Here is a 27,704-nt window from a genome sequence, read left to right on the forward strand (position 1 = left end):
ACACATTTCTTTTAAATATTAGATTCCTAGTTGTGCACACTTTGTTTCACACACAGTCTAGTTCTGCGGATACACGGATGCCCCAGACTCGATATCCCGATCCTGAGCAACTGTGCGAGACTCTTAAGATTTATAAATAAATGTATATTTATGTTTATATATGGCTTTTGCTTATCGTAAATACAATACATTCGACGATTTATTTAATTATCTTTCGTATTAAGATCTTTGAGCGTTGGATTGCATTTTCTAATTCAAAGACATGCTGCTACTTCATCCTATTAATTTGTTCACTTTTCTTCTTCTGTATTCACACTTACGCTTAACTTGCTTTTGGTTTAGATGCTATTTCTATTTCCTAGAATGCACAATTTACTTCTGCAGTCGATTATTTCTTTCGGACGCTTCACTCTTTCGATTGCATACAGTGGAAAAATGAATGTATATTAAGAAAGAAAAAAAAACTTATAATCGGAGCAATATCAAATACCAATCACCGGTGATCAAATGAAGGACTACAATCTTTCACGGTTTACTTTTGAATGAAACAGTGAGAGGTTTAAGGAACTTTTTTCAATTTTTGAAGCCTGCATGTCCTATGACTGCTAGGCGATTCGAAGTAAGATTCATGTATTTATACCGCATCCGTGGATTGCGGGCAAGGCCGGAGACCATTCATACCAATTAAAAATTGACTATAAAGCAAACTGTAGAAAAAAACCAATGGAAAACAAAACTATACGAACGTAGGCGATGGCAGCAACACAGCAAGGTATGTGCACCAGTCCCCAGAAAAAATACAAATAAGTGACACCCGTAAGGGACACTTTTCAAAATTAATACACACTATTTAACCCTTGGCCGTACCCTCTTCTCAAGCTCCTTATCACAAGCATCATGCAACACGCGCTGCTCACCGATACCGGTGCATGCTATCGACCAGACCGTACCGTCTCCCAGAGCCGTTGAATTTCGTCCGTGGAAAGATTTGGGTTGGTAAAAAAGAACACCGCGCGGCTAGCGTCTACTCGGTTTTCGAGCAGATCACTCTTGGCCTCACTATCCAGATACAGTCCATCCATTGGCGTGATGGTAACGTTCACTTGCTGCGCCACCGTACCCGTGATGTGAACGTCGTCGATCCAGAAGAATGGCTGACGCTGTGCCTCACGGTACAGCTGCCAGGCCACGTCCGGTGAGTAAAGGATCGAGTAGCCTGGACAGTGCGGTGGATAGTACCGTGAGGGGAACTCGCGCCAACTCACGAACCATTTCGATCGGTGCGTACGCTTAACATTCTGGTTCGTTTTAAGCTGGCACAGTAGCAAGTTTCGCTGCGGCACCACCCGCTCCAGTGCGTTATACAGCACCGGTGTGTTGATAAACACGTCGTCATCCGTCTTGAGCACGTAGTGAGCACGCGGACAGTGATAGACGAACCACTTCAACGCCATCACATGCTTGTAGGTCATGTTGCGGTAAGCATCCACAAAGTTCCCCTGCACAATGTCATCGTACAGGCGCGATTCGTTCTCGATGGCCCGCTGGCTTGCATTCGAACTAACGGCACCCATCAGAAAGATGAGCCGTACCCGTTCGTCCTGTTTGCCCCACGTTGTCCGTATCGTGTTGCGCTTGGCGAGATTGGTGGGCGCCGAGTGGATTAGGATTAACACTAGCGGTGGCGTCGAGGTCGCAGGGGACCGCGTGCCCCGTAAGGCATTTGCACGCTTAAGGCTACGTCTTCTCCGACTTACATCCGTCCCCGACCCGCAGTAATCATAGTTGATAATGAACTTAAAGTCCTTCAGATCGATCAGACTAGTGTAGTCATCATTTGGCAACGAATCTCCCCACGAGCTAGCTACTGTTAACGATGCTGTCGACTGTGTACTACTACTGCTAATGGTACTACTGCTGCTACTACTGCTACTGGTGAGAGCTTTATGAGAGACTGACTCCGCCTCTCGTCCTTCCTCCCGGCCTCGCACACGCTCGTTGCCGTTCCATCTGTATCTGCTCGGGGTAACTGTGCGGCTGCCCGTCGGTGATGCAGCTAGAGCAGCGGCTGCCGCCGCCACTAACCACCCGGGTGATGTTTGATTCACCAGATATGTCCCACTAGTGCCACCACTGGCAAAGCCCGCATCGATGGCAGCTCTTCGACCGTCGATGGCATTGCTTTCAGCGCTATCGTACGGTAGCTTTTGTTGGTCGATTTGTTTCGCCGATGATATCGACGCAGGTGCCGTGAGGGAGAGCTGACCGGATGGCAGATATGGGGAGGTGGCTTCCCGGTAGACGGTCACATCGCGTGGCGAGATCTGCCATATCGTGAGGACGAGCGTCAGACAACCCAGCACGCCCAGAATCGGCCGGCGCTCGAACATGATCGTGTGATCAGCGAATCCTTGTGAGTGGACGCATGTTTTTACATACCTAAAAAGATAAAAAAAAGCGTATCAGTAAACGGAGTTCTCTGCTTAGTGTGCACTTTTGAAGTGAAAAGAGAAACAATTGGCAAAACAATGTGTGTTGTGTGTTTTTGTGATATGTGGTGACAAAAGGCGCTGATCTTCATTTCATATTTTCGAATCCCTTCCGGACCGTGACCCCATAATGAAGACTGAATATCCAACTAGGTAGTATCAACAAGTCTAGTAAACCATTCGATAACCGGCGTGACCTAGAAGGTCGTTAGGCCAAGCAGAGGAAGAAAGTCGAAAAGGATATTTTTATCTTTTGCTTAGTATTCTCGTGGCAGTTTTGCTCCAAATAGGATAACTTCAAATTTTCCATGCAAACTTAATTTCACGCCCACTAACGAAGGAAAGAAAAAAAAAGAGAACCGCCCGCACTAACAAGCACCAATTAGTGTTTACTTTTTAATGAGACACCACCAATTTAAAAATAGAACTGATTGACACGGGAAAGTAAAGTGATCCATCACTTACTAGTGGCGCATGTCGACAGTATCGCATCGCATGGTGACACAGTTTGAAGAAAATCAATCATATGCAGAGGCTATCGATTGCCAAGAAATGGTTCTCGCTCGCTCGCACAAACCGGCAGTCCTTAGTCGTACGCAAAACAAAGGGAAAACTTTTAGCCCTTCTCGACAGCACAGCGTCAAGACAACACACAGTGCACTATGCTGCTACTGACAGAGACAAGGATATCCTGGAGGTGTGTGTATGAGTGTGTAGGTAAGTGTATTGCATTGCGACCCTTGCAGCGAGATCCGTGCCGTACTTCCATTCAATGCTGAACAACGAACAATGGCGCATAAAAGCATTCAAGATATGGTTGCCGTTAGGGCAACCCCTTTCGCTGACCCCCCATTTTTGGCTGGGACGTCTTTTATCAGCACAAACCGCCATTCCGTGCATCATAGGCTCCTCCAGCCTGTGTCCTCTGTTTTTAAATTATATTCCAATACTGACTTTTACAGGCGTCAGCACGCGAAAGTAAGGAGTGGACTTACGGCGGGTAAAACCGGGTAAGCCCCGTCCGCAATTACTTAATTGAACCCGCAGCAATTACTCGTCCAGCGAGAGGGTGTACTTGAATAAAAGGAGTGCCTTGCAGGATACAGATGGTTCCCTCTCCAGCGAGAGACACGCGCATACGCGTATGTTAATGAACGCGGCCGGGGCAATATTTGGCGAGCGTTTGTGGCATACGGGCCCTTCAACGAATGCACACTGGCAAAAAAAGTGCATGCACGATCCATTTGTTCTAGTCTCCCAGTGCGATGCAGTGTAATAAGCAATCTCTCTTTACTCTTCTGCTCTGCAACGGCTTTTGTTCTGCTTTTTGCGAACGCAAAACAAGCGGGTTTAACCTGCCAATCGTTGTGCTTTAATGGAGAACAATTATTCGACAATTAGTTTATATAAAAACCGTACGAAGAACGCATGCAGAACAAACTCGCCAAAAAACTGTCTTTAATTTTTAATTATACTAACCGGTACATAACTCAATTTGAAGTACTATACTTTCCTTCTGTTTTTGACCCATGCTCTATGACGCCCCCTTACAAAGGAGTCATTAAAAGTCCACACGACTTGCAGCATATTTGCGTGTGCATAGCATACTCGCCTAAAGTAAGTGTGCATAAACCAGGGTTCTGCAAAAAATGCAGCAACGCTCCTAAGTCTTTCAGCCGACGGCAACTAGAGAGAAAACCACCGGTCAATTATGCCGGGCGGGAGGAACCATCACAATTATAAGTTCTCGAATTCCCCGCAATTACTTAGGTCCCCAACCGCATACGCGGTAGGTAAATGGAAACTCTTTTTTTTTTTCTTCACATGTCCCACATGTCTCGCCACTGTCTGTGCCGTGCGCGATTCTGACCACGATGATGTCGCAACGACGACGCGCGATGATGATGACAATGGTGAAAGGGGAGTTTCCGGCGCCAATTCCGACCCATCCTATTCAATTGATTCTTCTTTTTTATCGCTTTACGCCGGCCTAGGGATAGCAGTACGATAGCACTATAATTTGGGCTATATTCGTTAGCTCCAAGGGATGTCGTGGCGTACTGGCGCATACACGATAGCCCTCCATTGCACAAGGACGAATCGCGGGACGGGGAAAATACTAGCCCGTGGCACAACGGAACAAAAAGAAAATAGAGAAAATAACAACAATACAGTCGCGGTAAAGTGAACCGTCTTTTGATGGAAATATGATGCCACTGTCATTAGGGGTTGGCGTTCTTTTGGCGATGTGGTACGTCGGAGGCAAAAGAACAGAAAGAAAGTAAAACATGACAGCAAACAGAGCGAATGTCAGAAATCATACTTGCTAGGGAGAGTAGTAATATAATGGTAACTCTTTCTATCAGCTTTTTTTTATCTGCAACCAATTACACAATGAGTAGGAAAAACCTTAATTATTTTTTCAACAAAATATATCATGACTTCAGTAAACAAAATTAATATAGGCTCCAAACTCCAATGCATAATAACCACACCCAGCTACAACGAAGACACACACCGGAAGTTGGTTGAAGGAATTGGAGTCGTGCATGTCTAACCGGCAAGTGGTCGGCAGCACGATTGGCGACACTTCCGGTCGGCTGGTCCTCGGTGGTGCATTTGCTTATGCTTCTTTGTTGTTATCCTTCCGCCAGGGGAAAAACGTCACCCCGGCAGCAGTCTGTCAGCCTAACCCCATTTTGTGCCAATATGCTGTACAAGGACACAAAAGGACCCCAAACCGCAACAAGAAACGTGACCCAGAGCATGGAAAAAATACTTCAAGCAATAATTTTGCTCCGAACAGAGTTCTTTAAATGCAAAATTGGCGATGGAAATAAATGTATAAATAGTATGCACCAAATAAATTACCAAGAGAATGTTTACTATCATAAATCAAATAAAAATCATTAAAATGGCCCCTGTGACTTCATTGTTGCGCTACGCTTTATGTCTCGACATTGATTCAGTTTTTCAAATCGTTATTTATTAACCGATCGTTAAATAAGTCTTCCACCAAGCGGAGCCCTCCCTGCTGAGACCTATTCTTTCTCGACTGGAAAAAGTAAAACAAAATGTTCCCTTCAAGCCGATTTTCTTCCTTCTCAACAGAAGCATTCCGAGTAGCATTCTTGTTTCTCAACAGGAAAGCTAAAAATGCAACGCACCCTCCCTGTGTGTGTGTGAGTGTGTTTCTTCTTTCATTTGCATCGCGACGCTTCCCTGGTGCGATGGATATTCGTCCTTCCCGACTCCAAACCCAGGACACACGGAGAATGCGCTAATGGACCGCAAACAATGTACAGCGCCACAGCAACCAAAAAGGGGAAGCAAAAAGCTGAAGTATGCAACAACCTTGTCTTCTCTTACGCCAGACGGCGGGTGTCCTTTTTTCTGCTGAGGCTTTGAAAATACATGCAACCAACCGTCCTCCAACACGGTACACTTTCCACAGCAAGCAACGCATTTTCACCCCACGACGAACAACACGATCGGGGCTTGGGGATGGGTTAGCAGTTGCACCGTGGCGTGAGGACATTTCCTTCATTTTAAAAGTTGTCGTGTCGCTATGAATGCAATACATGTGCCCCCTGCTTTTTTTTATTTTACTCTCCACAGTCACATTTTGTCTCTCCATCCCGAGGGCAAGGCAAACAAAGCATTCGCTACTGCTGCTGCTGCCGCTGCTGCTGGTTTTGAAGGTAATTGTGGTCATAACCTCTAAAGTGTCCCATCTTGCTGCTACTACTGCTGCTGCCAAGGTTTAACGGGTAGCATAATCCAGAGAAAGTGCCATACAATGTCGGAGCGTATCGTTGTTGTGCAACGAAAGTCGCCGAGAAACATTGATTAGCTTCGTAAGCAGCGCTATCCAGCTTTGCCAACGTTTTCCCCAACACTCCTCCACACTGTGCCACTGCGGTCAATGGCAAGCGGTGGCAGCGGTGGTGAAGAACACACATCACAAAGGGATGCGTCCGCACAAATGGGATGTAAAATTGCATTTCCTTTCCGTATCGATTGCTTGCCGAGGCCTTCGGAAGCTTTCGCTAAAAATGGACGGTTTTACTGCAGTCAATTAGGCCCAGCACAATCGATTACTTTCAAGTCTACCAGGGGATGATTTTTTTTATATTATGCGTATAATAAAAGCTTCACTCTTTTGTCATTTCCCAATTCCATTAACTCGCACAAACTGCGCTATTGGGGCTCGAGCGGGCAGGATTGGATGTGATTTCGATAATTGGATTGCAATTACGGCTTTCACCATAATGGATATATGCAAAACAATAAAAGAAAATAAAATAATGTACTCTCGCGCGTCGTATTAAATCGAAATCAAATATAAATAACCATAGAGCATTATTGGAGCCATGATTGTGAGCAGTTTTTTTTTCTTCTAGCAACGTAGTTACCAACCTTGGTTTATAATAGTAATAATGACTCACTTTTTTTTGTTGTTGCAAATTTTTATTCTGAATAAAAATGTAAAATTAAGTAGAATTTACATTCGTGGGAAACTGGCAGCAAACAATCAACTACACCCCGCACTTCCGGAAACCGCGAAAACCCACTGCACTTGTGCATTAATTGGTCGACACTGCTCTGGCAGAGCGAACCGAGTTTGCTTCAAATCAAACAAGCGGAAAAACACGCGTGGGAACAGGGTTTACCAGATGATCCTGTAACGAGCACCCCATGTGACTCAAAAACGTTGTGGCATACCGAATTTGACTTGAGCAACCATTTAATTGTACCTACACTGTTCACTTTGTTTGAAGAATTTTCGTTAACTCTATTTGTTTTACCTTGCAGCAGTATGAATGGCATTGGCAGAAGTATCATAAAAATCTTTACTTTAGAAAATTGAAATTATGCTTTCGTTCAAAGGAACAAGTCGTTCAAAAGTCATTGTGTATGTAGGAAAACTCTCAAAATTATGCGGCGTAAAAAAACCTTTACATCATCAAAGAATTAAACAATGCCAGAATTGAAAAAAAGGTAAAGAAAAGATGCCAAAAAACCATAAAAATATAGTTGTTTTAATTTCAAATTTGTCGAATGGTCTTATTGTTTGTTCTTCTATGTTTTGGTCAATTTTTGATTAAAATGGTTTTTAATAAAAAAAAAAGGAAATTCGTTGAACATTGACTCCATAATCAATTTTTTGCTTTATTTCCATTAGCAAGCGGACTCGTTTTATTATCCTATCAGACGCTGGAAATCACTCAATTGAGGAACCTAGAGGATATTCAATGAAAACTAACGATTGATTTATTCATGTAAATAGTATAGCTACAATAGTACATGATGTTCTCAAATCGTAAAATGCAGTTGTATCACAAAATTCCTTCTATGACCTGGTAAACCCTGTAATTGTGGAATAAAAACAAAAGCTCCACACCCCCCCCCCCCCCCACCATTCAAACCACTCATTTTCGAGGGCAAAAGTATGCAAATGAAATAAAGCACAGAACACAAACACGCTTGCATTCTTCCCCACGCGTTCTAATATTCGCACACCGCTTAGAAAACGATGATGGATGGATGGGTTGGAAATGTACTTATCACTCATTAAGTACCAGGTAGAAAGACGGCGAAAAAACACATACAGAGAGAGAGAGAGAGCTTCCCGAGCATCGTCAGCCATCGCAGCGGCGATATGATCATGACGATCTTGGGTAGCATAAAATTAGCATTTGATTAGTTACCCTGTGCATCGAGCGTTGCAGCACACTGACAAGCATAAAAACGAACGGCAGCGACATTGTTTACCTTTCCCGGGGTTGGCGGACTGGGAAATGCCGCTTCTCAACGCGGTGGCCCTGGAAGGACACCGTCAACATCTGCATAGTGCCGAGAGTTGCTGATGCAACGCGAAAAGGAACGTTAAAACAAACAAAAATTCTTGCCCCTTCTAAGCCACACACATGGTGTTTGCCTTCGATCGGGGCCTTACACTCTAGCTTGATAATGGCAGTAATGAAGTTGGCGGTTTACCGTACAACGGTTGGTCTTTGTTGTAAGGGGGAAGGTTTGCATGTTGCTAACTGGCATCAAAAACAGGCCCATATGTGTCACCGCATCGCTGTAATTAGATCCCACCACGATGGTGATGGCCGGTTTGAGTTGCACCCTACACTGCACCGACGGACCCAACTGGCAGCCCGTTCTTCTCTGTGTTTTGTATAATTAAACTGCAATTCTTAGAATATAATGGACCTCCACGGCAAGAATTTTCTTTTCTTTCTTTTTTCACCACCATTGGTACGATAAAGCGAAAGAAAACTGGCGAGTTCTAGCTGTCGTGCAAGTAGGGCTTTAGGATCGATGTAGGTGGGTTGGTTGGTTGCATTCTGGCATGATAAATGTAAAATGTTCCGACAGCTGCAAATTTATTTTTTATCGGCATACTTCGACGCTACGGTCAAAGGTGTGTGTGATAGTTACGACCCACACAACGGTGCATCAGTTATGCATGATAGCTGGTTCTCTAAATAACCAGAGTTGGTTTACTTAACGGTTGGTACTATCAGGTAGCGTACTGGAAAATTTAAAAATGAAATTTAAAAGAAAACCATCATTGAATAATAATACTTACAGAAACAATTTTATCTAACCCACAAATTGATATGTACTTGATTATGCTTATCTACTATCCATCAGGAAACATGCCCACATTCGCGATGCACCCACGCAACAAAATACGGGGCAGCAAAATACAACCATCTGCAACTTTTGTCTCGACTTTTACGACGCCACACGATGAACTTTCCACCTTCCGGTTGAATTATGGAGAACATGCGACGCGGGAAAACTTTGCAACTTTGAATCACACGTTCTTCGCCTATCACCCATTTCCGTCCGTCTATCTAGGGTGCACTCTTCAAACAAGCGCACCACACGATCGACATGCGTTCTCTTTAGCATTTTATTTTGCTGCTTTATTCCTCCGATTGCATTGAAACGTGTTAGTATTTCTATTACCAAGGCTTTTTTCCTTCTTTTGACTTATGTCTGCCCCTACCCACCGCGCGTATTGGCGGTTTCTGCCGTAAATCGATACTGGCGATGGTAATTCAAATATAGCCCACACGCGCAACATATGCCATCCTCGCACACAGGCGTATAAACGCACATACAAATATAAAGCAAAAATATTAATACGTAAAATCGTGAACTTTCATGAAGGCCGTGCGAGAAATTTCCATTTATCACTCGTTAAATCTAGCCCTCCGCTTCGACCTTCGGAACCATTTTTGATCCTCCCCGACCGACCGACCGACCGACCGTCGTCTCGGCTGTGGCTTTCCTTTCCCAGCTGGAGTATTTAACGATTTTTTCACCAAAACCCACCATATCCACCAGGTAAACAGGTGGAAATTAGGGAGAGAAGAAAGGGAAGGCGCCATCGTTGAAGATGGCGGTTCCTCGGCGGAAAGGCCGATCGAACCCCTAATCGTACCACTAAAGCCTCGTTCTCGTGGCTCAAAGCGAGAGGTCAACCTCTAACCCTAAGGTCATAATAGAGTGAAGGGAAAAGAAATCCCCCCCCCCCCCCATCCCCCAATCATTCTCCTGTACCCCAAAGCGCGTGTATGTGGTTTATTGCTGCTTTACGGGAAACGGAAAGGCAAAGTTGGTTCTTGCACGATGGTAAAAGAGGCACGCACACATACACACACGGCTTCGCTGCCAGAATGGGCCAGATATTTTGGCAACCGTCTCGCTAGTCACAGACATTCTGTCCCCAGCAGCAAAACGGCCAAGGCTTTTTGGTTCGGTTCGGGAGGCAAGTTTTGCCCCAGTTAACCCCACGTCTTCTTGCGAAAGAAGATGTTAGTGCCAGCTGCCAGCCAATAAAATGCTTCACGGTAGCTGCTACCGATAAACTTTAACACTGGCTGGCTCGTGGTGGCTCTCGCCCCAGCAAGGTAGTTTGAAATGGCAAAAAAAAAGTTAAATAAAATCCACATCAGAAGAAAAAGTATTAACCATCACGGTTCATTATCGATTCCAACTGCTGAATGCTGTGCCACTGGCAGATACTAATTGGAGCGAATAAATCCCCAAGTATCTTAATTATGTTCAAAAAATTGATTTTAACTATCAATTTGAATCTCACCCTCTTTCTCTGTCTATCAACAGATTTAACTGCTTCATCCGAATATAAATAAACTTTCCAACCGCGCTACAGACACGCACACACACACACACAACAAATGGATCGACTTCATTTAAATCAATCCGTAAATTTCGAAGAGATGAGGGGCTGTCGGTTTTTGTTTTCCAAATAATCAAACCTCTGTTTGTTATTACGGAGAAAATTGGAACATACTTGTACATAAACATATTCCCAGCGGTAAAAAAAGCACACCACCCAACACCGTCAGCTGCTGCTCATCAGCAGGGTTCAGGCATATTTGGTGACATTTTCCAATTAAATCCCAACATGCTCTGCCCTGGATGCCTTCTCCCCAGTACAGTGATGGGAGGAGTGATTTTAATTTATGCAAAACCAATCTTCAGCAAACTCTCCCCTAGGATCTTCCTACCCTAGGCCGTTCGCTAACCTCTGCCCTCCATGGATGTGCAGTAGGCAGTTGGCAATTATGTGCAGAATTTATCAACAACTCGTATGGGCTTCACTGAGCTTCAGATCCAGGCATTTACGACACCGTACGGTCACAACACTACAACAGGTTAAAGTTTCGGGTCATACATCAGACAGCTGGAGTGCCTTCGCGCTTAGTCGTGATTATAATTCACCAATGCGGAGCGTTGTTGGTTGGTTTATCTGGGTTCCTCATATCCCAAAGCCGGAAGACTTTGCCACTGTTGTGGATCAATACTATCCTGTGTTTTTAAAACCATCACCAAACAGGGATGTTCCGGTGTTATGCTAATTTTATGCGCAACACCAAACGACCGTACAACATATCGTCCTGTCCTGTAGGGCGTGCCCAGTTAAGCACAATCCAAACAGAAGTTATTTAACAGGGATCATCTTGGGGTTTTGTTGTCGTATGGAGCAGCCGCCAAGGATAACCGCGTTGTGATGCAAAACATCCTCAAACAATGCTCTGACGGCCGAGTATCAGCTACACCCCAAGAAAGCTGTCCAATATTCAAAGGCCGGACCGGAAGCGACATCGACGCAATCAGTATGCTACTCACCAAACAATCGCCCATTACCGAAATCAGACACCTTTCCGGATCCGTATTTGTCACACGGCACACACGCACACAGTCTATTCAATGTCTGTTTCGGTAGCACTTTGCTCAGTTACTAATCATAGGATTACAACGAACACAAATGGCCTCGAAGGCGAAGGTTTTAGGAAAACGATTTCCCAACAGCATTCTGCTGCCTGCTCTGCTGCACCAATGCCGCATAATGTTGCGTTTGTTTGGACGCGTCCTTTACATCGGTGTTTAAGGGTACGCGTGTGAGGCAAATGTTTAAACATCTTTTTATGACTTATTAGCATTAGCACTTTCGGAGAAGGTGATGGGCCCCGGGGCCGGCAACCGCAGTGAAGCTTTTGGTTTACTGTTGCCTTTCCTTTGGACCGGCAGAACACTGCAGACGGTTGAAAGCAGACACACACCGTGCCTATCTGAGATGAATATTGATAAGCAGCGAAAGGAAATGGGTGCCACAGAAGGTGGCACACCTTCTGTGGTTCTTCCCGCAGACGTTGCTCTCCTACAGCTAACGAAGAAGCATGGCATATGTTTTGTTTCTAATTTTTTAACGTGGTTTTACTGCAACTATAAAACTACATGGGCCTTTTAAATCAACAAGTCGTTGGTGTTATTTAAGTGCAGTTCTTTTATGTATTCTTGGACCACCACAACTCACTGTGGTCAGTGTCAATTTAGACATTCATTTTGAACAGATTATGACCCAAAAAAACCGTTAATTACCTCTTTGACTTTAACACTAGTAAACCAAATTGGCTACGCTGCATCGTTTGATGCGTCCCAAATTGCATTAGCATCAGGTCACACATTTCTTCTCTCGACACACAATTAAACCCCTTGATTTCCCGAATCGCCACATCTGTAGGGAGCGCACAAAGCAATCACGATGCTGGATGCATTATGAATGTGACGGAAATTAGAACCGATGCAACCAACAACAAACAAACACACACGATTGCAAAGTCTATTAAGCGCCGGATGGAACAATTATAGAGCAACGTCAGCAATGACGTTCCGTCATTAATCAGTCCGCTTTGTGCGCTTCAGATCAGGGTTTTCATTATCGGGGAAAGATATTTCCTATCGGCCATATCGAGAATTGGGGACGGTGCAATTCGCGCCAACGCGTGCATTAATCCTCAGCGGGCAGGGAAATGCTAATGAAATCGGGCAAAAATTCCAATCTGTCAATGATCTGTCAATGTCTGTTTGATGAATAACCCGCGAGATGAACATGGAATTCTCCAAAAAGGAGTTCTTTGGGTTTTTTTACCAAGAAAAAGCCAACGCAACACACAGCTCCGAATTTTGTTCAAATTCACATAAACTTTCGATTAAAACTTAGAGCCCTGATTCAGCCCATGTGCTCTCTCATTAAGAGCAACCAAAAAAAATGGATCTATCCGCAATTAATTTCGTCCGGCAACACCAACAAGTTGTAGTGGACAGCAAACATAAAGCAAACGACCAAATGATATACGATCGCTCCCATCTTTTCTCCCCGATAAAATACATCACCGGACGGTGCGGACGAAACCATACATCGTCCGCCAGGCCTTTCTACTGTATCCGTAAAGAAGCTGCTCCAATTATGAGCGTGTATGAGGCCCAAAAAACGGAAGCGTTTCGATGTTATGTGGCAACGAAAACATCCCGGCAAGTGTGCTGTCCGAGAGAGCCTTTCAGTGCCGGTGGAGCTGAAAGACAGGCCCTAAATTTTAGACAATGACGTAAGTGAAACCCCATTTGGCATCGGCAACGTGCAAAGGATATGATTTGCGGGCCCGGCATCCTTCCAACAGCGCTCGAGCAGTTGAAGGTTTTGTTTTTTTTGCTTTCTGTACTTCCATTCGGAGGATGACGAGGGAAAAATTCGCATCCTGCCCAAGGCGTGCGTCCACATCGAAACCCCACAATCCCATGACTTCAAGGTATCCCTGCTCGGAAGCGTCGAAGCTGCTCATCAATATCTAATGTCGCCAACAGCGATAAAAGGCACCATAATCAGCAAATCCTTTCTACCGACCGTTGTTGGTCGGTTTGATTTCTGCTCGTGAGATACAATTTAATTACACCACAGCTTGTGGATGCGTTCGGTAAACAAAACAACGACACTAAAAACCACCCGTAACCGTACCTTTGGTGTCCCGCCGTTCGATCAATCTATCGTTTGGTTCGGGTGGCAACGCATGGCATGTCATTTCAATTCACACCACACCGTGAAGTTTGAGAGTTGTTTTATCACCCTTCAGAAGTTTTTATATTTTACCCCTTCTTATGGATAATTGGAACAGGGAAGCCGAATGAAGTCCCCATCGAGTCATTGATTGTGGGTTTTTTGTGGTTCATAAAGTTGAAAGAAACTTGCAATGAACCGTTGCACAATGTTGCGAACAAAGTGCCACTTCCGATGAGTTTAAAGCATAAATTCTGGCTGCTAATATAAATAAAATTTAATACGATAGAAGCATTGTTTGTGACTGGTTCCACAACAAACGTCCCTTTCATATTGGATCCCAAGTAAAATCTTGAGTTGAAATTTTGTACCCTTTGGCTAGACTTCGCTAAACGAACGACATTGTCTAGAGCTTTGTTTACGATTTAAGCACAACGGAGCACCAACAAGTGCCTGATATCATGCACCCTTGAAATTGCTCCTTCCCGCCCCTCCTTCCTCTCATAATGGCCTACAATGTCCAGAGCAGACCACACAACTCCCGCTTGTTAGCGAACAAATGACGATGCCCGTAATTAACGGTTCCACAAGGCAACTCATCGGCAATCGCATACCAAATAACCCCAATAAACACACAAACACAGATTCTTCTCCAAAACCCCATCTCCACTAAGAGTGCCAACGAAAAATAGCAGAAGGAAAAGCTAGCCAAACGGAGGGAAACCATACTGCTTGCCGCATGCAAAAAGAACAATGTATTTGATTATGTTGGCGAACCGAAAGACCAGCGTAAGAAACGCCAATAAAACAAACACATTCAGTGCGAGATTCATGCCACCCCAATCCGTGTGCTCGGTGAGGAAAATGTGTTTGATTTTTCGCGAGCTGAAACGAAGTAATTTCCACATCCACCTGGGCGAGTTCCGCAAATGATTTCGTTGCAGATTTTTCGCGGTGCAAACAACAGAACCTACCCAGAGTGGTCTGAGGTTCCAATCGTCGCCTATCGGGTCATTATCGATAGGAGTGTTGGTCACCTGCCCGGGCCCTTAGTTTGCCACTTTTCCGGCTTTTCCCTGGGGGGTTTTGTTTTACACTCTTCCGCCGGGCAGCGAGAATTAGCTACCAGAAATGATGATGTTCCGGGAAAATCTCAAAATAGTTTCGCAGCCTTTCAGCTCTTTTCCAGCCGGACAGGGAGGGAAGAGAGAGAGAGAGAGAGAGAGAGAGAGAGAGAGAGAGTGGTTGGAACAGGGTGTGAAGCAAGGCAGCTGAAAAATAATGAGCCAAACAAATAACAACCATTTTCGTTTTGGTCTGAGTCGCCCTGGGCAAGCGTGAAAGCGCACAACGTGTGTTTACGGCTACTTGAGCCCCGTTTTTGGACGCGAATTTTAAAAATAATTCACCGGTGTGTGAGAGGGGTGTTTATTGCTTACAAAATCCTATGCAAAGATAGATTGTTGCCAAAATAGCTAATTGGTCAATAAAGAGAAGGAGAAATCTGGAATTTTTGTGCTCAAGATAACAAACAAACTATATGAACTACTGAAAATAAGTTACAATTTCCAGGAGGGCTTCCCGGAATGCAGTTTTTTCCCCGTGACAATAAAAAAAGATTTAACCATACAGACACGCACACATAACCTGTCACAAGGGCCAAGATTCTAGTACCAGACATCGTTGATCATTAATTAGCGTCGGCACCGCTTTACGTCGATTTAACGCAGTTTTCCACGCGAGCGCACCGCACACAAGCATGAGAGCTTCGTGTTGCTTTCCGCTTAGTAGCGCTCCAACGAAACACTGCTGCGAAACATGCGAAATACAACAGTTCCCTTGCCGCCACGGCGAGTGCTGGTGAAAATTCTCCACACACAAACGCACACACTCCCCGCCCCTGGAACGATCACTAACTCCCAAGTCTGGCTCGTGATCGTGAATTTTATTTACCACTTGAGCCGCAGCCGTATAAAAGGGACCAACGAACCAGGCCAGCCAGCCCGGCCAGATAGTGCGCGCCGCACAACGTGCCGGAAAACAGAGGAGAAGTTTTATTTTTAACCTTGAATTCAAATTCGAACCAAACCGACCGCAAAAAACTACACCACCACACACACATATTATCCGTTCCGTTTCTCGATCTCCTCCTCGGTGGTGTGGCGGCGGTTAAAGTAGGTGCCAAAACGGTACACTTGCACTAGGGCACGGTAGCAGCATGGGCAAGGTTTTTCCTCTCGCTTTGACCACCTCTAACACCGCCAAGCGGCTTAGTTATGGCGAGGGTTTGAATTTTCCCGATTCAAATTTTCCAGTGACGCCATACGCCACGCTCTTTTATTGTAGTGCCAAAAGATTTATGCTTTGCACATCCACGAATCACGATTTATGGAGTTCGCTTGATACGACAGCCCGTGTGGTTTTCCCTGGTCCATTATCTTAACGCATCTTTCTCGCTTTTCACCGTAGCGTTGATACATTTATCACCCAGAACAAATGATACGCGTTCCGTCTGGTGACGAAGATCACGATCAAGGTTGTCTAGAACGCTGCTGTGGTTCGTTTGGTCAATGTTTCACCTCCCCAAAAAAAAACACACACAATGCCATTGTTTGGTGGACACGACACGAGATGCAGCCTGCGAATGGGTAAATTACACAAAACAAAAACACTCATCATCTCCACGCCAGCCAGTGCGATTTGAAAAGGCGGAGGGTTTGCGACAAGGGCGAAATCTATAATTAGTTGCATCGAGCGAACATGCACCAGACCGTAAAGCTTGGGGTAAGGCACAAAACGCATTAGCTTGGATTGCATGCATACATACTCCTGCTGCTGCTGCTGCTTCTGCTGCGGTTTTGGCGGAGGGAAAAAGTGTCAAACAAAATGGTTCCCCCACACCAGGACACGGACCTATGGGACGGGCGCATTTGCACTTCATTAGACGGTGATTAGGGTTATGGAGCGATTAAAATCGAAGCGATTCGCCGGGAAAATTGTGCCGGAAAGAATGCATTTCAAAGGGTAGGAACGTTTTCCAGGGTGTTTGTGGAATTGTTAGGAACACCTAGAGTTACTTAACGGAGGTCAAAGGGTGTAATTTCTTTATCATAACTGCGAAATTACTGCATGTTTTATTTAAATAAGTCCTTGTTGAAAAATTTGATATAAATATTAAGCCTTATTAAGCTTCAAGAATCTTCAAGGAACGCTCAGCAGCGCCTATCTTCACACGGAAGGACCTGAAGGGGTTCAACTATGTGATGCTATGTCAGTAAGTCTAGTAAACCATACGGATGGCCTGTGTGACCTGGTAGAAGTCGTTAAACCAAGAAGAAGCTTTATTAATATGTTCTAGTTTTAGCGATCGTTTTAAATTGCTAATAAATTTGTTTTGTCGCTTGCTGCTTCAGATCCTTTCTCGGATTTCATTTAATTTTCGACACGCCTTACACGCATGTCCCTTCACTGGTGTAACTCGCGTCATAAAACCATTCCAGACAATTAGCATACGACAATTTATTCTACGCGATTTTAACTTTGCCGGCTTTGATTAAGTCCAGATAATCCCTACCCCAAAAGGGCCAACCAAGCCGACTCCACTAACCTACCTCCTCTTCATCACATGAATCTCGTGCCTGGCTCATGGCGTGAGCTTTGTGCATAACGTAACCCTTAAAATATATCGCTTTTCACAATCTTTATTTCGTGCAAATTCTCCACTCTCGCGCTTCATTTCCACTCTTTGGTAACGTTTGGCATATTTTAACTTGATATCTGCTCAACAACAGTTCCAAACGAGTGCCGCAAATCCCACACCTCATTGCCGTACCATCACAGACGGAGATGGATGGATGGGTTGCCAATTTAGCCGACCAAAAACCAGCCAAGGCTCTTTTTTTGGGGTTTGAATTTTTTTTGTTACTATATTTTTTCATCTGCTTTGCCACCATAATTGAGGTTGTGTTTGATGAGTTTGGGCATTTAAAACAATTCATTCTCCATACCCAGTCACAGCACAGTTTCCAGAGTTGTATTAGGTCGGGTGTTGCTTTTTTTTTACAAAATTAAAGGGCAACTTGCCGGTTTTCTTTGTGCTTTTATTGCAACTTTTTGCCGTAGTCACAATTGTTGTGCCTTTATTGTTAATGCGACTGGTGCGTGCAGTATGGCGACACTTTGCCTTTTGGAGCTGGTTCGTTGGTGGTCAACCTACGATTACAATCTGATTAAGCGAAAACCGGTGTGCAATGTGGGTGAAGGCAGTTTGCAGTTACTCGCAAAAAAAAAGAAAAATGGTGGTTTGGCGTGCGGATTAAGCTTGAGCATGAAAACGTAAGAAAGAAAAAAGCATCAACCGACAGCAAATTTTTATTCGCAAGCAAGTGAGTCATGGTAACACAATTTGCTATCAAACTTTGTACTATGAAACATTTAATCGGCACATTACATAAAAGTATTTTAGTTTTACATTCGCCTTATCAACAGACCAGCTGTGGCGAACGACTTCGTCCGGATGTTTCCAATTCATTCCAGACACATTTTATTTAGAATGATTTTTGAGCGCTCCGATGCGTCTTGAGGCAGGCGAGCGATGTATCAACCTGCTCAATAGTTATCGCCTGACGATCTGTTTGCAAACACCGAAGTGATTCGCCATCACGCCTCAGTCACGATCTGTGAACGTAAGCAATTGGCGCTCCCATGACGGGGACTTTGGTGTTCATCCCCCTCAAAGAACACACACACACAGAGTAACCACACTTGAAAGTACAGCTCCAATATTTCATTCATGGCTTAAAAGCATTCCCCCAAGTCTCCCAAGGTACGTGCGCAAACAACGGTGGACCTTGCATGAAATGTACCACTTGTGAACCATCGACCAAAATTTGAGCTCCCGAGCGGACATTAACCCAATCACAGACTTCCGTCCCGAGGGGCGAATCCTTCGGTGACAGCGGGTTAGAGGGAACGTTAGCAAACGGGTGTGTTAAAGAGAACCCGACAAACACAACGCCAACGACAATCAACGAGCAACAGCACACGAAAACCAAGACACATTGGAATGCGAAACATTAAACGAGAACATCCACGGTAACCACCGTGAATCGCCGTGATTCGTTACAACCCTGAGATGGTTGGTTCCTCGCGAACTTCAACATATTCGGCTGCTGGACTGGAGTGGGTTTGCCATATTTATATCCACCTCAAAGCGAATCTTTGATGCCATTAAACCTACACAAACACGTACGTGTGTGAGTGGACAAAACTGATGATCATCCCCGAAAGTTGTTCCGGCCTCAGAGCCAAGAGAACAAGTTTGACGACCGGCTGGAAACAAGGCTGGTCGCCAAGTTCCATATCACCGGTTGATGTTGGGAGGTTAATAACGAAAACTTCACACACCCCAGTGGGTGAATGAAGACAGTTTTGTGTCGCACGCACTTGTCGTTTCTATCAGTGGTGCTTGCTCCCATTATCGGACAAGGTTTTGGGTTGTAATGTGGAGCTCGGTGTTGAGGGGCTTGCTATGACGCGTGGCGGATAGTGTTTACGGAATAAATTATATCGTCACCGAAAGCGATGCCTATCGTCACGCTTTGCTGTGCCATCCGCGGTCACCAACAACATCAACTACCACTCACCTGATTGCTCAATGTTCAGACAACTGTGACCGCCATCGGGCACGACGAGAAGCGTCATCATACAGTGCTGATCTGAAGGCAAAAGTCACCTTCGTAGTGGATTGACACAACCGTGTACGGCGTCTCGTTTGGTGTCAAGTTGGTATTATTGATTTGATTAATTGAAACTATTGAGAATCAATAAATCGATGTTATTGGATTTGTTTCCCATGGTAGTGTTGCAATAAGAAGAAAAAATAATACGAGAATCCTAAAAATTTCTGCCTGATACCTGTGTCTGATAGCATGAAGTCTTTGTAAAGGTATTTTAAGTCTTCCTGGCATTTTTCAAACATCAGATGCGTAAACTTCAAAGTTATTTCACTTCATACCAGAAAATTCTATAAGTATCTGATACCCCAATAGGACATCAGCAGAATTTTGCAACTTGAAATGCTATCGCCCAGGTATCGCAACGAGTCGCACATCAAACTTGTCTCAATGATTCATTGCCTCATCCGCAGGCACTTGAAAACAGTGGACTCCCGATTCACTTCATCCCGCCGCCCATCGATCCATCAAACATACCAAAGCCAGTGACGTAGCTATTGGTCCCATCCGTTGGCAATGTGGCACCAATATCGGGCAGCTCGTGTGTCAAGCGAATCCACTCTACTGGATCGTTCAACAGTATCGTGTCGACTGATAACGTCACGTTAGGGATGACCACAAAACAGCATGATGGCTCCCTGCGGTAGCATTTTCCAATTGCAGGTAACACACACACACACGGTGCTTGGCGCCAAACATGCAATATTTGCCATTACGTTGGATTTTTTTCTTCATTCCATCCAAACGCCAGCACGGGTAAGGAAGGATACTATCAATACATCATACAGCTGAAGGGACAGGGCACCCCCAATCAAAGGATTGCGGGCTGACGCATTCGCTTAAAACAAACCAGCTCCTGGGAGTGGAGACACACACGCGGAGTGTGTGTCCAGCGAAAGGCCACACTATAAATAAACGTCTACCGTTGTTACACTTCCGGATGTGTGGCCCGGATGATGACTGACTGAGGTAGGATTCTCACACTCGATATTGGCGGTGCAATCACGTCCATATATGACGCTTGCACGCAGTGCCTGGTGTCTGCTGTATTATGAACGACAATGTCTATGGCGATGAGTAGGAGTAAAAAAAATGGAAGCCAATCTCTCCTACCAATGTTGAATGTGTCGGATTGCAAAGGTCGATAGCATAAAAAAAGGTCAATTCCGGGTAACAGGTTAGGTTACACGAGCTGCCACTACTTTTCAATTCTTCCAGTGTCCATACCCTACACACTTACGCTGTACCAGATGTGCACGTGCAGGCATCGCCATTGCTCTAACGTGTCTCCCAATCTCCCAACGGATGCTATGGAGCATGGGAATTCATGGAACCATACTTTGTAGGAGATATGTCACAATCGTAATGAAAAAACAAGGATCGGGTAGTATGCGTCAAATCTCTGAGGAATCATTGCCTTCCACGAAATGTGCCGGAATTGTTTTCAAAGTTCCAGAACTACAGGACCCAAAAATCGGGTGGTACTTGTTGAATTTGGAATGTAACAGACAACAAAAAAAACGTCTTCTGAAGATAACGAGAATGACTATGCATGACAACTACTGTATGAGGTCGTCGTCGCGGCCAGAAATAAAGATGACCTAACGTTCGGTTGATAATTAACGCATTCTTTTCGAGTTGCATACACATTATCTCAACACAATCAAGACGCGGTTGGAAGGTACAAAAAACAAACTGTCGAAAGAGATTATTTTTGTTGACCAAAATACAAACTAATTAACAGATTGTACAAATCAATCGAATTAAACCGATGCCCCTGTTCGACGTTAATCCTACAGTCCTGAGGTCAACGTGGCATGTAATTGTGGTCGAAATGCTATCACACACGCTTTAGTTTTTTTTCCTACCAAGCTTATCATAATCGTAGATCGTCCAATTTCGTGTGATCGCGATAAGCACTTCGAAACGCCGATACACTTATATTATGATTACAATAATCAAATTCTGTTCTGTGCTAGAGGAAACAAAGCACGTCCTATGGATCTGCGGTTCTAGCAGCACTTCCGGTTTCCCGGAGATAATTAATCATCCATCTTTTTTTTGCCGTATTCATTCACCTCCATACTCCGTTTGATCGTGTTGTTCACTATACTGGCCAACACTGATAGGCTCTCAGGTGGTGCCGGTACTAGAGAATCCATTGACAACACCCGCACGGGGAAGACCATTCTTGCCTTCTTCTTTTCTTCGGTGACCTGTTTTACGCGCGGTACTGTCAAACGCCAGTGTACACCGAGTGTGGTACTCTCACTCGCAGTGCCATTTCCCCGGTTTGCCACTGATAACGATACAGATAGGATGGCTTTCCTTCTTTCCGCCTACATTATTTGCACACATACACACTTACTGCAGAGCATCACTGTTGTCTAAGCGAGTCGCGTCGCTAGTCAACAGTATGCGACACGCAGAGAGTGTGTGTCGCTACACCAGACAGAGGCTTTGTAGAGGAAATTGTATTTAAATATGTTGCTGTTTTTTTTCTTCCACAAACGCCCGAGACTCAAGCTATCTGCTAATGATGTCTGAAGTGCGCTCAGCTGAAGGGCTCAACACACATCGCCCGCTATAGTGTACGGGTCGCGGGTTGAGAGACACAACAAACAAGATATGTGCACGTTTCTGGCCGAACAATAAAAAACGGCCTTTTTAATCATCAAGTACCTCAATTGACAGTAGTTGGCAGGTACGTGCGTACGGGAAGGTACTAGGTTTTATGGTTTGATGGTAATAATTAAACTTAAAATGAAAAACTTTTTTACTATCTGTTTGCCGCAAAAGTTACACATATTTGGACGGAAATCTGCTTAAAAAATATGGGTTTTTTCCAGTAAAAAAGTTTTTAAGGCGTATCATTCAATAAAGGATTTATTTTTCAAAATTAATATAGTAAAACTGCTTCTTCTTTATTTTGGCTTAACGACCTATAACCTGGCCACGCCGGTTAGTGAATATCTTGACTAGATTTGCTGATAATCACGTAGTTGGATAGTTAAGTCCTCACTACGGAGGAGCGTTCCGGATTTAAACTCTGGCCCTGCCATGTGGAGAACCGGACCGAAACCTGGAAGTGAAACTAGAATTACTGTAAAAGCAAATCCTCACTCACTCGCTGTGGGCAGAGGCAGGTTTAACGGCAAGCGGTGTGCCTCGAGCTGGTAAGGGGCTCCAAATCCACGAGAACCTTCCCCCCGGCCAGTAGATTCATTGTTATAGGGACCCCCAACTTCCATTCCGCTTAGGGCCTCTAAGGAGCTAAATCCGCCACTAATTGTGGGCCACATTTTGCTACATAGTTCGGTCAATCTTCTTCTCCAAATCACTATCATTGCTCCATAATATATTATCATCACGCGTATTTGGTAGCCTAGATTCCTGAACACAATCATGCGTTTGATGTTTTACGGAGAATTTATGACTCAATCAACGATTCCGATTCGACTTTGCATTATAAATCATCGCAAAATATTTACATTTCTTTTTCAAATTTTATTCCGAATAATATTTACATAAGAGCGCCTAAACTGAGCGCTAAGATTAGTTTGCATTTTTTTATTTGAAAATCGCTTTCAATGATGTTCTAATGTAACATTATTTCCTTGCCGATAAGATAAGCCATAAATTCTATTTATTTAGGGGTTTTTGATATTTTTTGTCGTGTCTGGTAAATAATAAAAACCAATATCTGGTGATTTATTAAACTCACAATGGAGTAAGGGACATCAATCATGGTTTGCTTTCTAGTTTAAACTGTGTCGAACAATATTTATTCATTTCAACGTAAATATCGTTCACAGAAACGAGCCAACTTTAAGTTGGCCAATTGTGTCAATATCGCGACTGTGGAATTTTGGCAAAAGTTATGGTTAAAAGAAGCAGTAATTAGTTACAAGTTTTGCTAATATTTTTCTCGTTAAACCCGTTCAAGGTTCTGAAGGTTGAAGATAATTTTTTTTATTTTTCTGCTTTAACAGAAAAGAACGAAACACTCAGGAGAAATTCTACTATATTATTGCAATTTTCCGCTGCATTTAATACAACATTTCACTATATGATTGCAAAGTTCCCAAGAAATTTGTAATATTCGACCATCCATCTGAAAAGCTCCCCTGAGTGATTCGAAAGTCTGTAAGGTATTAAAAATATTTACATTTAAGCATTTTTTCGAGCCATTACGATTTAAATTCGCAGCACGGCTACAGGAAGTAGTTTCATTATTTAAAAAGCACTCCAAAAATCACAATTTTGATATATTCTTATCAAAATTATGTCCCTTGCTAGCGGCTACCTTCATCAACTATCGATCGGTAAAATAAACCCATTGCCTAACGACATAAGACATTGAGCTCTTCGTACAGGGGTCATTCATAGCGGGCGAGTGGAGTGGAACCAATTTTCGTGACTTTATTTTAACCCGCTCTGTCAGCGGAAAAGGTGGTAGAGCCATTACTTTCAGACGTGCAAAGGTAAAAGGCGCAGTGGGGTAGTGTGGCTATAAAAATAGCCTGCACCTAATTTAAGCCTTCCGCTGCGTCATCACATTTAAATAGCAATTGTGCAATTGTGATACTTCAGTACGATGTGATTCGTCTTTTAAACTAAAAATTTTGTAGTAAACTAAGCTATAGCACAAGACGATATAGAAAAGCGATTGATTCAATTTATACACCGGCGGCAGTGAAGAAAACGACCAGTGAAGAAAACGACTCCCCCGAAAGCCGACTTTCCATCCAAACCGCATTCATTTCGCTTGCCAAGTAAAAACGTTTCATACAATTTCACTTTCACTGTAACCTGCCGGGCGGATGGGAAGCGAAAGTTGAGTAGCGATCAAAGCCGTTCACCTAAAGTCAAACACGAGTGACAGAAGAAGATCATCGATCGACAGGCGGGTGGCACATGCACACCAAGAGATGCGAGACACGTTGATTGAACAGTTGGTGAACCATCCAATCGGCCACCCTTTCGGTAGGTGGTGTAACGGAATGGAGACATTTTTCTTTGCTCCAACAAGACACGTGGAGATCGCTCACTGGTTACCGTCGTCGTTTCGATGTAGAAGAGAGATCTAGAACGATAAACGGCAAACTTAAACAAACTAGACAGCATTGCTGATGCAGTAGAGGCAGAAAAAAGGGAGACAGAATCGCTTCTGCTTCCCGGTCTATGGCTAGACGACAGATGCCGTAAAAGGAGATTTAAGTTTTCTCGGTAAGACTAGTAACAGAAGTAACCTGTTGCTTTGGAGCGCTGTTACATCTTACACGCGGGTAGCCGCTAACGGGTGTTTGGCAGATGAATGCCCAAAATAGAGCTTACTCTAGGTTTGTAGCTTTGACGGTGGAAAACTCCTACAGTAGGATTCTTTGTAGTATTTTTAAACCACTGTCGGGGAAAGTTTTTTCTTCTTCTCCTCTCCTTTCGTACAAGAGTTTCGAGGAGAGTCAAGGTCTGCAATGTCTGGCTTCGTTGGCTTGATATTACCCGCAACTGGATAGCTCAAGGTACTGCTAGTACATTGCCAAAGCTCTTTCCAAGAGCAAGCTTAAATATTTTGTATATTTTTTTCTATACCTGCAACACTTATAATTCCTAGTTTTCCCCCACAAATCGGTACTGCTTTTATATATAGTCTTGGCCTTTAAAGCGAACGTAAAGCACAATATTAGTACAGTAAAGCAATCATCATCGCCGGACGGTAGCAGCTGACTTACCTAACATGTGAGCAAAAGCTCCGATTTACTCGTCCATTCTCTCGATCAACTCACTGGGGAGGTGTCTTCTGCATGTGTGCGTGTGAGATGTTTTTTTCACCCCTGTTTTCTTCAATGCGTTTTTCACCGCCGTAATTGGCTCACACCACACCACTATCGGGCATAAGGTGTTGACTATGATGATGCTGATGATGACGCTCGTTGATGATGATTACGGTGCAGCCTGGCAGGGGGCCAATCGGCCAACACAGCTAGACACACATAGAAACACTGCTTCCTTCACCCCCCCGAGAGATACCAGTGATTTCGTGGTCGATTTGGATGAGTTTCCCCTTCTCGTTCACCTGCAGCAGCGCCAGTCGGGGGTTTTTTTGTCGGTCACTCGGTCAGTGGAAGTAGGCAAATATTCTGCTGATGATTGACGTGGTTCTTATGCCGTTTTCGGAAGCGTTACTGTCGCCGCCGTGTCAATTCGCTTCGGATACTTCTAGGACACGCGCTGCACACAGTAAACAGAACCCGGACACACATTCTCGGAGAACACTTAGGGTACGCTTAGGCTTTTGCGATGAGTGTTGGGGTTTGAAGCTGTTTGTTGTTTGCAAAACTGACGCACAGAAGTAAACAAAACTAAGAAGGGAAAAACACTTACACACGAACGCACACGCTGCAAGGGCCTGGGGGTTTTAAGCACTCCGAGGGCAAATGAGGATGTGGGGCAGGTTTTTGACTGTAAAACACTACATTAAAAATTCACAACACTTTCACTGAACTTTTCACTCTCTTCCACTTTATCTGCGGACGGCGGTTTCGTCGTGTCGGGACGGGAGCAACATTTGGAGCTGTGGTGGACCTGCTGCGAGTGTGGCAAATAGACGAAGAAGAAAAACGATGGTCAGGGAAAGGGGAATGCCATTAGACCGAAAGACGAGTTGTAACGGGCGCCCAACAGCTGTGCCAACAACGCCCCAACAGTGTTCCATTTAGCATCATCCTTCCGGTGGGGACGGTTGAGGCCTCTGCTGCTACTTAAAGGAGTTGTCCTGTTTGTTAGATAATCTCTTCCACCATAACTCTCACTCTCTTTCACTCGCTTCATCCTCTCGCGGTTTGCATTGCGAGTAAATTCTAAGCACGTCCAGCAAATGGATCCCCCCGCCTGATCCCTTTCCTAATCCTTTCCAAACCTTCGCAAAGCGGTCTTGGGGGAGGGGTTTGGGGTTGGGTACCCAGCGGTGTTATTTCTAGCACCGTCTTATGTTAATTGCTACCATCTTGCGCACTCCAAACAACATCTTCCCTCATCAAAACACCAGGTGCTCGTATCAACCAAGGCTAGAAAAACTGAACTCGAAAAGGACGACGAGACTTTATCCAAAGTACCACTTTCCCCGGAACGAGTTTTTCGTTTCACCCCAGGGGCGAGGAGCATATCGAACATCATCAACGTTGATTGATGAGCCGGAACATTTACTAGATTGGACACAATACACAATTAGCCCTAAAAGCGATTGCTAACAGTGGTAATAGTTGGAAGTGGTACCCAAGCTCTCCAAGGACTGCCCTAGAGAGCTGCCACCTGTCGTCTAATTGTCATGCGTTACCGTAAAAAACACGGAGGCGAGCCTTCCAAGGAGTAGCCCTAAATTGGTCAAGGTCCTTCGCCGACATCAATTTCGCAACTGCATAACACATAACGCCATCGAAACCTAATCGATATTTGCTTGTTCCCTAGGGATAACTGGCAATTTTAGCGGTGTGGTAACTATCACTGAGCCGTGGTCGAGCCTTAGCTTACGTTTTATTTGTACAATTGTTTTAAAACTCTAAAATAAACTCTTCTAAGGCTTTCTAATTCATGCTATTGGAATGTGAGTGCCAATCTTCAGAACAGTCCAGACAGGGAGCACAGTCGAATGCTTACGAACCGGTTGATGATAAAATTTATCACATTCCGCAACCGGAGATCAATGCCGACAGTCATCGGAACCGGTGGAAGGGTGCGAAGAAAGTGACCAAGGTAGACGGAATTCGGCTTTGCTCTTAGCTGCTGCAGCTTTCTTCCAACGTTCGCACGGGTGTGTTGTTACACGTTGCTCACTGCCTTCTTCGAGGCTTCAGCCTACAACGCTGTTGTATTGCAATAGTAGCAGGTCCTGATAACGCACATCTTGTCTGCACTTGAAACATCTTACGGAATCGGACAGTAAAGAAGCAAAAAAAAAAACGCTACACACTTCAAAACACTGGTTCGAGCTCATTCCAGCGTAAAAAAGCCGCCACCACCCGTCAGGAACTTTCCCAGCTCGTGGACCGATTTCTCTTGCCTCTCTTGGCAAGGTTGGCACCGAGCGGAATAGAGCGA

The 27,704-nt window shown here is 44.4% G+C and overlaps 4 protein-coding genes across 4 annotated transcripts in view; 3 read left to right on the forward strand and 1 right to left on the reverse strand.

Moving 5' to 3' along the window:
* The window catches only part of LOC126562737 (F-actin-capping protein subunit alpha), a 172,348-nt gene that overhangs the window by 136,300 nt on the left and 8,344 nt on the right, over nucleotides 1–27,704 (forward strand). The gene's annotated exons all lie outside the window — the stretch shown is intronic.
* LOC126561752 (nucleosome-remodeling factor subunit NURF301-like) overlaps nucleotides 1–27,704 on the forward strand; it is a 135,885-nt gene that overhangs the window by 65,621 nt on the left and 42,560 nt on the right. The window lies entirely within an intron of this gene.
* Nucleotides 1–27,704, forward strand: part of LOC126563419 (40S ribosomal protein S27) — a 262,225-nt gene that overhangs the window by 62,190 nt on the left and 172,331 nt on the right. The window lies entirely within an intron of this gene.
* LOC126562148 (lactosylceramide 1,3-N-acetyl-beta-D-glucosaminyltransferase B) lies at nucleotides 869–25,388 on the reverse strand. Its single transcript, XM_050218576.1, has 2 exons — nucleotides 25,340–25,388; nucleotides 869–2,439 (listed from the first exon to the last, which is right to left on the reverse strand). The coding sequence occupies exon 2, from the start codon at nucleotides 2,388–2,390 to the stop codon at nucleotides 933–935; it is 1,458 nt and encodes a 485-aa protein (XP_050074533.1). The 5' UTR covers nucleotides 2,391–2,439; nucleotides 25,340–25,388; the 3' UTR covers nucleotides 869–932.

This window comes from Anopheles maculipalpis, chromosome 3RL (genome assembly GCF_943734695.1).
Source record: "Anopheles maculipalpis chromosome 3RL, idAnoMacuDA_375_x, whole genome shotgun sequence".
Lineage (NCBI taxonomy): Eukaryota > Metazoa > Arthropoda > Insecta > Diptera > Culicidae > Anopheles > Anopheles maculipalpis.